We start from the raw sequence: 11,263 nt of genomic DNA, 5'->3' as shown, positions 1-11,263 counted from the left end.
TTTGTAAGTGAACTTTTTATATTCAGCTGCATAAAACTAAACAGGGTTGAAAACCTGTTTAAATACACTGTTTAAATAAATGTACTGTTTAAGTACACCATGGTCCATTTATGTACATAATAATCAATAATAGAATAAACAACATAAAATCACATTTTGGTAAGATATAAGTCGACATTTAATCGCTTTATATTTTGTATTTTTTCACGTCATTACAATATTAAAGTAAGTCTTACATTTAAAGTGTAATTCGATAATTAAAAGTCAAAAACTAATAATTCAGGCTCCAGTTATTTTCGTTTTCATTAACAAATAACATATATGGCAGCTCTCTTCTCGCACCGTTGCCACACGACAGGGGCATTAATCGGGAACACCTGCTGGCGCAATCAGGAAATTCTGCAAAGGCTAGACTCGGAGCATCCTTCGAAGGACCCGTCCTCCGTGGGATGCGGTCTTTGAATTGGGACACAGCTATAGAGTCAGAACCACGAACAAGCCACGCCCTCAAATGGGAATTCTCTGCCTACAGCAGGGATCCTCAAATCTGGCCCACGAGATCCACTTTCCTGCAGAGTTTAGCTCTAACCCTAATCAAACACACCTGAGCATGCTAATCAGTGTCTTCAGGATCATTAGAAAATCACAGGTAGGTGAGTTTGATCAGGGTTGGAGCTAAACTCTGCAGCGCATTGGCCCTCCAGGGCAAGATTTGAGGAACCCTGGTCTACAGTCTACACTTTCAGTTGTTACAGTTTCACATGCTCTTACTCAGTCTAAAGAATATTTACTTCTTTCTTCTCATTACACTTAATTAGTGGTGATTCTGTAACAGACCTGTTAAGGAGGGTCAAGGGAGGGAATGCTTGTTGATAAGCCGCAATTAAATTTTTTTAAAGTTTGGGTAATTAACTTGTATATCTCTATGGAACACCTTTTACATAAGTCTGAAAGGTTTTAACTTTTTTGATGGTGCAAAAACTATACAACTGAAACAACAAACGAAAAATTCTTTATTATAAATTGTTGACAATTAAAAACACACCCAGTGCATATTTGTGAAAACAAAACGTTATCAAGTTCATGCTGTAAAACAAAGTTTGTGCTTTGAGACCATGTTTGCAGATAAACAGGCTATTTTGTGCCAGGAGACAATAGTTCATAATGCCATTCAAGTGTTGTTTGTGTAACAGTTTTAAGGCTGGCCTAACTGCTAAAAAAAACAGGTCACGGTCTTGTAATATGAGCAGCATGAGGAGTGTTTTTTGTATAGCACAGCAGTTGTAAAATTCCCCAAAGATAAACAAAAAACAATAATCTCTTGTGCAACAGACTGAAATTACTGATGATTATGATTACTCCTTCTAAAGGCGGTTTATATCAAAGCTGCTCATTCACAGATATAATACCATAATGTAAGGGCTTTTAATAATTGCAATATTTCAGATATAAATGTACAACCTTGGAGCAATTTTGTCTTTAGGTATTTTACATTTTTGTTAACATATTTCAGGTTATTCAGATCAGATGCATACATCTCTGCTAAGATAGTTACAGGGTTCCCCCACTTTTTGCAGAACAAGTTTTCAATTACCGTGGGAAGCCTGCATTTAGAAATAATACAATACAACAGTATGCCTACATAAACAACAGATAAAGTTGTAAATGATGATTGTATATGAAGAGGAAATGAGTGCTATAATTCATACCTCTTTCTCAGAGCTGAACTATCTATTGGAATTGAGTTTTTGAGGTGCAATATGAGAACCAGACACCGCCCCATCTGAAGTAGATGTATCATCCAATAATCTGTGAATGTCCTCTTAAAAGGTTTTTGAAATGTAAGATGATCTTCTGGGACAACTGAGCCAATATCCTTAATGCTTGTATAACAGTCTGTGGTTTTTAATGGCTGATATCCTTGGTGAACACTATTATAGCACCATTGTTGTTACACCTGTGGAAATACAAAGCATCACACTGTTTCAAACACAACAATTCAGTGATTTGGGACATACCCATACTTGGATATGAACTAATATATATATATATATATATATAATATAAAAGTATACAAAGTGTAAAAGTTCATTTGCCTGCTTAGAGTGTAAAATGTTGCTGTTGTGGTATTCAAGTGAAAGTATCGGTCAGATTAAGAGAGGAAACATTATCTTATAACATCACATGACATACTGTCTAAAAAATCAAAGGCAAATGCATTAGAACCTCCATTATTTCTTTTTTTTTTTTAAACTGGATATGGAAAGATAATGTGCTGAATTCTTAGAGTAACTTGGCCCTATATTTCATTGTTTTTGTGAAATTTTACAATAAATAGCCAATAAATAGTTTCTAACTAATTCATTGATATTTCCCTATCAGAGCATGTACACATCTATAAAACTGTGCAAAATGAAGACTTCTTCTGTGGAACATACAAATGTTTTTTGTTCATATGGTACGGTTCATATAAGTTAATAGGAACCAAAAAGGTTTGGAACAACATTAGGGGTGAGTAAATCATGGCAGAATTAAAATTTTTTGGGTGAATTATCCCTTTATATGAATGCTTGGGCTTGAAAACAAGTTAAATGCTGCCAAAAATCATTTTGACTCATTTTTTATGTTAACTCAACAACTTGAGTTGACAAACTCACTGAAAAGTCTGGAGACCTATCCTGTCCAAGTCAAAATGATGTTCTTCTGCATCCCACAGATGCCATGGACAGAGCTTAACTTGTATTAACCCATAACATTCCTTAAATCAAAAAATGATTCCTTCTTTTCAAGTTCACAAAGTAGAAGTGTGCTCAGCATCTTCCATCCTCTTCCCCTGGAGGGTCCCGGACAGAGTGTCAGAGTCCAGCAGCTCAACCACATTGTATGGGGCGCAGTCCTCCAACCCCAGCTTCCCACACATCCACCCACAGAAGCCCTTCTCCAGGTCCCTCACCGCCAGCCACCATTCTCCAAAAACCCAGGAGAGCTGGGTCACGGCGGCATACACCCCCATACAAACACACAACGCCATGATCAGCACCGGGTATAACAGAATGAGCAAGGGACACACCGTGATTTTGTGCAGGAAGCTGCGTTCCTCATTGTAAACCAGGAAGACGTTGTACCAGGTGAGCGTTCCGTAGTAAAACGATGTGATGAAGGAGAGAAGGAAGATGAACGGAGAGCAGGAAAGGCTCCAGAGGAGAACATGAGGGCCCTGGCTGACCCCCAGCGCACAGGGTTTTTGCTTGGCTTCTGCGGCCCCGTCACATTCTGCATCTAGACGCTCTTTGGAGCGTGCCATGTCTCTCAGCTCTTTGTCGGTAAGCGTCATATAGATGTCTACCATTTGGCCTTTCCGCTTTCCCCGTGTGATGGTGCCAGTTAGGGTCACGAAACGGCTGTCAGGAGGGATATCCTCTTCTTCTGTGAATGAAAGATAAATATTGAGGAGGATATTGCATTAACAACACATTACTATAAATAAATCTGTCATGCAGGAAAGAAAGAGGAAATGCAATAAACATTGGAATTAGGGATGCACCGATACCACTTTTTCCAGTACTAGCCCAATACTGATACTTTTATTTTTGGTACTTGCCGATACTTAATCTCTAATAACTCCATTCTGCTGTCTGTTGTGGGTGTTTCTTTGTCTGAATATGGCACTAGTCACATGCTGTGTGGTATTGGCATTTGGTATCGGGGCATTTTAACGAGTACGAGTACGAGTACAGGAGCTCAGTATCGGTATCGGTGCATCCCTAATTGGAATGTATACAGTCCAAGCCAGCAGGCACAAAACACTTGCCTTGAATTAATTACTAATTATAGAAAACGAGCACTTATTTTACAACTAATAATGTACTATATTACATTTATAATTATTAAATAAAATGCATTAAAAATGTTGTGGCAAAAATTGCAAATATTAACTGTTTATACATTTTTGACCAATGAAGAATTACACACTATCGTTAAAAATTTGGGATTGGTATGATTTTTTTTTTTTTTTAAACAAGTCTATAGCTCAACAAATACTGCATTTATTTGATCAAAAATACAATAAAAAAAAAGAGTAATATTATAAAATATTATTATAATTTAAAATAACTTTTTTTATATTTTAATATATTTTAGAATTTGTATTTATTCATGTTTGGACAAAGCTGCATTTTCATGATCCTTCAGAAACCATTCTAATATGTTGATTTGGTGCTGCTTAATATTTGTGTAGAAACTGTGATACTTTTTTGTTTTTATTTTTTTTTGCCATTGATGAATAGAAATTTTAAACAAACAGCATTATTTAAAATAGAAATCTTTTGTAACATTTTAAATTTCTTTACTGTCATTTTGGGTCAATTTAATTAACCCTTGCTGATAAAAGTATTACTTTCGTTAAATAAATAACTAAATAAATGAATGATGGTTAGTATATAAAATGTACTAATGTTTCTAACTTGCAAGACACACCTTTTCTAGGACTGGTAATTACAAATATATACTTCCCTGAGATTGCAAGATTTTCTGGAAAAAAATCTGTTAACCAGAAGACTGTAAAACAAACAATACCTAGATAACTGACATAAAACGATCAGCAAGGATAAAAAATAAAAGATAAAATCATGTCATATTTAATATGAGGATAATTACTCATGGTCTCAATCTGGTTTATTCTGGATAGAAAGCACACGTGATATGGTGCCATCATCTGTTTTAACCCATTACAGTAAACAAACAAATGATGCATTTCACTGCACTTGGACAAACATCACGCTACAGTTCACCCCAAGATATCATATTTTCACCTTCGTCAAGTGGAGGACTAAAGGTTCCGTCCACATCTGCTGAGGTTCCCTCCCCAGCATCCTCCACCTCCAGGTCAGAGCGGTAGATGATCTCTTTCTTTTTCTTCTTCTTCTTCCTCCGAGTGGCGGTTCCCTCCTCCTCTGCCGACCTCTGAAGCGTGTTCACTGGGGTCTCCTCTGTCCCAATCGCTCCCTCCAGATCCAAACCAGTGATGTCTCCAGATGCCCCTTCACTCATGACTATGAAGCCAGAGAGGCTCCTATGATGTCAGTATGCAGCTCAATCAACCTTTTAAGAGGTTTGCTTCTAGAATGAGAGAAAAAATCACAACCGCCTGTTATATATGTTACTTTGTTTTGCGCTGCATTGCAATACATCGCATTTTAGGAGCTGGCATTGTTTATATCAAGTCACACACCCCACGCGTAACGTACTATCTGCTTTACTGATGCGAGAATACACGGTTCTTACCTCGAATAAACCCCCAAACGAATGCATGCAGATGTCGCTTGTTTATTCCGTTTATCATTTGCAAGTGCTCATCACGTGCAACATTTTAGCTCGGGGTTTATTATTATTTTTCGGACAGTTCCACACTGAGGACAACGCATCCCCCCTCGCGCCGCTAATGCCATTGTTTGGCCAATCAGCGGCGTGCGCGTGCTCGCGTGCAGCGCTCTGCCTAGCAACCTGAGTTTTTGGAGCCTCAGTTTTTAAACCAGTTCCGAATAAAATGCCAGAAAAAAAAAAAAAGATAAATCATTTACTAATTTAATAGTAAATGATCAAAATTGCTCTAAAAAATAATTTTAATAAAAGTATGGTTTTATATTGTAACACAAGCAAAAAGAACCACAATACCATATTTGGATATCGCTCATTCATAATTTAATTCATAAGTTTTTCCTGTGTCCTAAATGTAATTTTTCTTGTAATCTTTTGAACTATCCCTTCTTCAACAAACAAAAGTTAACATCGTCCTCAAGGATAGTGGGAAATTCTGGGAAAACTGTAAACGCATCATGCTCATTTTCTTGCTATAGTAAAAATAATCAAACTATATTCAGTAAATTTAAAGTATAGGATATTTCTGAAAGTCTGGTATACACTTTTATAGGCATGTTCATTTCTAAAAGTTATTGAGCTACAAAGTACTTAACAGAAATGACCCAGCAAACTAATGAAATTGCTTAAAGGGGTCATATGATGCAATTTTAAAGATCATTATTTTGTGTAGTAGGTATGTTGGGGCGTGTTAGAACGAGCCGTTTTAGGTAGGCGTGGTTGACTCTTAACTTTTATAAAGAATATCTCTTTGGATTTGAGACTTTAGTCTTTGCAACTTTACAGATCTTCTTTATGCACCAAGAGCTTGTAACACTCCAAAGAGAAAGGAAAACTTGAAATCACATCATATGACCCCTTTAAAATTTGTTAAAACAGAAATTTATTTTTTTTAATCAATACATTTTTTTTTTTTTTTTAGAAATCTTACAATTACAACTATTCACAATATCATACTATTACACATATTTACATTGATTAAACACAGTTCTGAAACAGCTATTAGAGTTCAATTTTACAATAAGAATGATACAAATCAGTGGGCATCATGATGTATTGCAATTCCGGGCAAAAAAACATTTGTGGTCCACCCACACTGTGAAGAAGAGCAGCTGTTTGACAGTCTAGACTTGTTTTGTTATGATTCACAGCTTGGATTTGGTCATGTCCATGATTTCTCTCAATATGTCTGTATTTTCTCCCTCTGGGGCTGGAGGCCAGGCAGTGTGATCTGATTGAAGAGATAAAGTGAAACAGGAAGCGTTTGCATACTCAAATAGTAAGAGTCAACATCCGTTCTTGATTTTGAAATAACAGCATGTATTATGCCGTCATCTGGCCAGGAAATGGGTACCTGGTATTTCCCACACAGAGTGGTAGAGGCTCTGTCCTGCATCAACCTTCAGGGTTGCTCCAGTAATGTAGCTGGCAGCCGGAGACAGCAAGAAACATACAGCTGGCGATACCTGACACAATGAAAGTAAATATTTAAATCTCAGGTTATTAAAACACTAATTTTGTAATTTCACATAAGAGACTTGAAAACAATAATAAAAAAAAAAAACGTAATTATTCCAAACTTTTGACCAGTAGTGTATATACATACATATAGCTATAAATACTGTATATAGTTTTGAAACATCAACCTCATAATAGGTTATAAGATACCTCCTCAGGAACACCGAGTCTCTTAGCCGGACTGAATGGCACTGACATCTTAAACATAGTCGGGCCAATATCTTTGTAGTTTTCCATTGCTGTGTTGGAGATGATAGTTCCCTACATTCAAAAAACACAAAACACACATTTCTGTGGTATAAGACCAAGTGGAAGTTTACATTACAGTTGAATTAGAATTACATTACAGATAATAAACACATGCCATTAAGTAAAAACTTATTTGAGGCCATGGAAACATTTTAGGAAAGGCTAGTTTTCCACATTTAAATTGCTTAAATTTACATTTTCATTTTGTGGATTTATCCAAAGGAACATGCAAATGAAGAATATAAATCAAACATGGAATTCAACCCCTTTTTTCAATGTCTCCCTGAGTGGGCAGCACTATCCAAATACAGTACATGCTTTTAAATTGTTTCCAAACTGGCACTAACCGGAGCCACAGAGTTGATCCGGACCCCACTATCAGCCCACTCAATAGCCAGGCTCTTGGTCAGGTTGTCCACCGCTGCTCTGGCAGCTCCTGTGTGGCTGTCATAAAAAAGCCCAGCAGTTTAAAAAAAGTCAAAATGCATTATTGTGAGAGGATTTTATCAGCCAAAAAATGGGAAGTAAAACGCAATATTTTTATTATATTGTTACAATGTACAACTCACGCCATCCTAGGGAAGCCCTTCCACATGTCCGCAATGATGTTTATAATTACACCTCCATGATCTTTCATCCATGCATTGTATGCTACGAATTAAGAGCAAAAAAATTGACTGAGAGTAGCCTTTGAGAATTTGTTATGCAGAATTGTCGACATGTCAATTCATTTATGGCCAGAAATGAGGCTTTGCAATTTACATATACAATCAAAACAAATAGCAGCTAAACTGTATGTCTCGCATTTCACATTGCCATATATGCCTGACCTTCTCTGCAGCATAAGAACGTTCCATTGAGGTTGGTGTCAATCACAGCTTTCCAGCCTTTTGCACTCATCATGTTCACTGGGCTGGAAAACTGCCCACCTCCATTATTCACCAAAAAGTCAATCCTCCCATGAAGCTTCAGAGTGGAGGCCATCAGGTTCTTTACCTGTCAAAAATAACCTATACTGCTATTATCTATAAACAGGAATTGCAGTCATTTGCCGGTTGGAGAAATCAAATTTGATCCTATATGCCTTGCTAAATTAACACGCTAAAACAAAGACTATTTTACACATGCTTCTCTGGCATAAAGATATAAAATACAGGTTTATGAGACTGTCACCTCTTCTTCATTTCGGATGTTGCACTGTATAGGAGTTACTTTAGGTGGACTGGATGGGGGGATTTTCTGCGTCAGCTCTTCAGCTGCTGACTCCAGACGATCAAGCTTCCTGGACGATATAACCACACTGCAGCCTACCACATGAGTGATATTTGACACACTAGATTTTTGTATATATATATATATATATATATATATATATATATTTATACAATTTTTTTTATAAATGTGTGTTTTTTTTAATAGTTTAAGTACAAGATAGTTAAGGAAAAATACTTCAGACAAAACTATTTTATTTATTACATTTTTTTAAGTAATGGTAATTTTTAGATTTTGGGCTATTTTTCTTTCATAACATGTCTTCTTTCAGTGGAAAAAATAACATCTAAATACACATTTATTTATATTATAATACATCTTTAAATACCACTCATGTACACCAAACTTTACAGTTTTATACCTATCTACGTTATGGAGGTTTTCACAGAGATGTTTGTTCATATATGATTCACAAGCACTGTGACTTTTTTTTTTTTTTTTTGGCTGTCGACAGTATTTTTTACTTTATTATTTATTATTAACAAAATGAAAAAAGAATATCTGTTCTGGAAATTAGTAAATATTTAATTAGACAGTGCCTCGTTTGTATATATAAACGTAACAGAAATGGAAATTAAAATCTAAAAGCATCAAATATATTGTATTGGTAGTAATTAAATATGTCATTACTAATATGTGATGTATGTGAATTGTGAAAAAGAATCATAAATGAGTGACTGGTTGCTGTGTTGCACAATATCTGGACTATAATTCACTGCAGTCCTGATCTAAAGACAGTCAGATCCATCTGTAAAACTTCTAGTAAATGCATACCTAACTGTAAGAGCTCAGAAGTAATAGCTTTTCCTATCCCAGTGCCGCCTCCCGTCACGATTGCAACTTTGTGATTGAAAAGACCTGCTTTAAAAACACTGGACGCAGCCATGTCTGTGAAGCAAGAGTCAGAACAAAAAAATGTTTTAAAATAAAAGTATTTTTCCGGTTGCGTTGAGCTAGCTTCCTGTTCAGCGCACGTTTATTTTGCCTGGGAAAATTCTTCTGCGTTTCGAACTTTTAATTATAGATATTTGCATTTTATTATTATTGCAAATTATTATTAATATTTTTCGTACATTTACATAAATAAATAAGCAACGTGTATTAAAAAAGCATGGAAGATTAGATAGCAAAACATTTAACTTTTTTTGCTAAGATAGCAAAATACAGTTATTATTAAAACACGAAAGACATCTCAGTATGTAAAACCATGATTTTATTTTACAGTATGTACATTGAAACAAAACGAAAATGAATTCCATAACCGTATTAACTTGTCAATCACGGACAAACAACAAGAGAGCATAAGGAATATGTTATTTTCTTATGGTGGAATTTCCTTTACTTTCAACAACAGTTCTGAGCGAGATTTAATGCCAGTCCATGTTGCTGAAAGTTTACGTAATCTTCTAAATAGTGTGTACAGCACTCAAATTACACATAAACACAGCTAGATGCAGAGAGTAATGTCATCCACATAACAAGCTTGTGAACTCAGTCTTACAGTCTGATTTATTTAAAACGATGTAAAAACATCCTAATGATTTATTGCTTATTAGGATTATACGCATTTACAAAAATGTCTATATATCTATATATGTTATTATCTGCATGGATTTAAACATACACTTACATATACACATCAACATTTTAATAACATTGTGCAAATTTGAAGTGAGTGCATACCACAGAGTTAAAAACAATTACAAGGGCCACCGAATTAAAAGTTGCTCAATAAAAACACTATTTGGCTTTATGTAAAAAAGCAGAATAAAAACAAACAAATAAAAATAACAATGTTAAGGCGGCAAGTCTTGGAAAGATGGGCACTTCAGCTTTGTGATTCCTAAACTATTACATTTAACAAAAATTATCTGCCCTAGAGGTCATTTTAAGTAGAACCCAGCATCTCACAGTCCTTTACAATAGCCAACGCTGCCACAAACCTGTACAACATAAATGTGCTGATATCTACACAACCAATACAAAGAGTACTTAACAATACTATGTCTGTATGTACATGAATTAAATACGTGTCTTCAAGCACTTGTGTGGTTACGTCAAAGTGTGAGTAGTGGCCAAAAAAAAAAAAAAACATTTGTTTGTGTGTGTTTCAGGTAAAAAATAAATTAAAACTGCTACAAGCCAAACCAAAGCGAGGCCTATAAAACAGATAAGTGTGAAAGTGCATACTGTAGTATATCGTGCGGTTATGGTCCGTCTGTTCTCTGAGATCGGAATATCCTACTCTGAGATCTTTATGTCCATACAAGTCTTCCTCAGTACTTTCGGCTGTATCCCAACAGTATATCTGTGGTTCTTCTGAGATGTGGCCAGTTGTCATCGGGCCACATGAAACCAAAGGCTCTTGTAACTTTGCATTCCGGCATGTAGTGTTTTTATCCCATAATTCATTGCAGTCAGTAGCTGTTTTCGTGGCCTGCGAGGATGTAGAGATTGCTGTGTGCTGTGGGGTTGTCTGTTGGTCGGCTCTCCAAAACCACCACTCTATAAAGAATGAAATAAAAACAAATACAAATGACCTGATGCCCTTTCTGCATACATATGACCTGCGTTTGGCACACCAGTAATAAAGGGTATGATATTAATTACTTAATGATTTAATAATTGGATTGCTTCTTCTCACCTGTCTGAACCCAGCAGCCTGAATATCCTTGAGTTGTCAGAAATCTCCTGTGTAATCTGGAATATAAAATGTGGACAGAATAATGGGATTGCACAATACATATGTCATTTAATTTATGTATATAAAAAATCCTCGTTTTTTTGTTGTTGTTGTTTTTCTTAACACTGCTCTTTGAAATAGTATATATAAATAATTGTGAGTGTC

The 11,263-nt window shown here is 35.7% G+C and overlaps 3 protein-coding genes across 7 annotated transcripts in view; all 3 read right to left on the bottom strand.

Moving 5' to 3' along the window:
- Positions 1-2,514: 2,514 nt before the first annotated feature.
- LOC107695073 (transmembrane protein 169-like) lies at positions 2,515-5,414 on the bottom strand. The gene is made up of 3 exons (XM_016494865.1): positions 5,284-5,414; positions 4,812-5,118; positions 2,515-3,426 (listed from the first exon to the last, which is right to left on the bottom strand). Exons 2-3 carry the CDS (start codon positions 5,047-5,049, stop codon positions 2,792-2,794), a joined length of 873 nt encoding a protein of 290 aa, XP_016350351.1. The 5' UTR covers positions 5,050-5,118; positions 5,284-5,414; the 3' UTR covers positions 2,515-2,791.
- Positions 5,415-6,308: 894 nt separating this feature from the next.
- Positions 6,309-9,311, bottom strand: LOC107695072 (peroxisomal trans-2-enoyl-CoA reductase-like). Its single transcript, XM_016494864.1, has 8 exons — positions 9,190-9,311; positions 8,317-8,450; positions 7,974-8,139; positions 7,713-7,794; positions 7,491-7,587; positions 7,045-7,155; positions 6,731-6,842; positions 6,309-6,607 (listed from the first exon to the last, which is right to left on the bottom strand). Exons 1-8 carry the CDS (start codon positions 9,299-9,301, stop codon positions 6,522-6,524), a joined length of 900 nt encoding a protein of 299 aa, XP_016350350.1. The 5' UTR covers positions 9,302-9,311; the 3' UTR covers positions 6,309-6,521.
- Positions 9,312-10,146: 835 nt separating this feature from the next.
- Positions 10,147-11,263, bottom strand: part of LOC107695069 (mitogen-activated protein kinase kinase kinase kinase 3-like) — a 65,169-nt gene continuing 64,052 nt past the window's right edge. For all 5 annotated transcript variants that reach the window (XM_016494858.1, XM_016494862.1, XM_016494861.1 and 2 more), the window contains 2 exons: positions 11,060-11,115; positions 10,147-10,920 (listed from right to left, as the gene is read on the bottom strand). In XM_016494858.1, coding sequence (XP_016350344.1) covers positions 10,833-10,920; positions 11,060-11,115 — 144 coding nt within the window. In that variant the 3' untranslated portion in view covers positions 10,147-10,832. The remainder of the gene's footprint in view (positions 10,921-11,059; positions 11,116-11,263) is intronic.

This window comes from Sinocyclocheilus anshuiensis, unplaced genomic scaffold (genome assembly GCF_001515605.1).
Source record: "Sinocyclocheilus anshuiensis isolate Anshui unplaced genomic scaffold, SAMN03320099.WGS_v1.1 scaffold26, whole genome shotgun sequence".
In the NCBI taxonomy this organism is placed as follows: domain Eukaryota; kingdom Metazoa; phylum Chordata; class Actinopteri; order Cypriniformes; family Cyprinidae; genus Sinocyclocheilus; species Sinocyclocheilus anshuiensis.
This window is presented reverse-complemented; position numbering and strand designations above follow the sequence as displayed.

Coding starts and splice junctions, on each gene's coding strand:
- LOC107695073 (XM_016494865.1), bottom strand. CDS start 5,049: ATGAGTGAAGGGGCATCTGGAGACATCACTGGTTTGGATCTGGAGGGA. Junction 3,427..4,811: donor TAGTCCTCCACTTGACGAAG/GTGAAAATATGA, acceptor TTTCATTCACAG/AAGAAGAGGATATCCCTCCT.
- LOC107695072 (XM_016494864.1), bottom strand. CDS start 9,301: ATGGCTGCGTCCAGTGTTTTTAAAGCAGGTCTTTTCAATCACAAAGTT. Junction 7,795..7,973: donor GTTCTTATGCTGCAGAGAAG/GTCAGGCATATA, acceptor CTTAATTCGTAG/CATACAATGCATGGATGAAA. Junction 6,608..6,730: donor CTCTGTGTGGGAAATACCAG/GTACCCATTTCC, acceptor CTCTTCAATCAG/ATCACACTGCCTGGCCTCCA.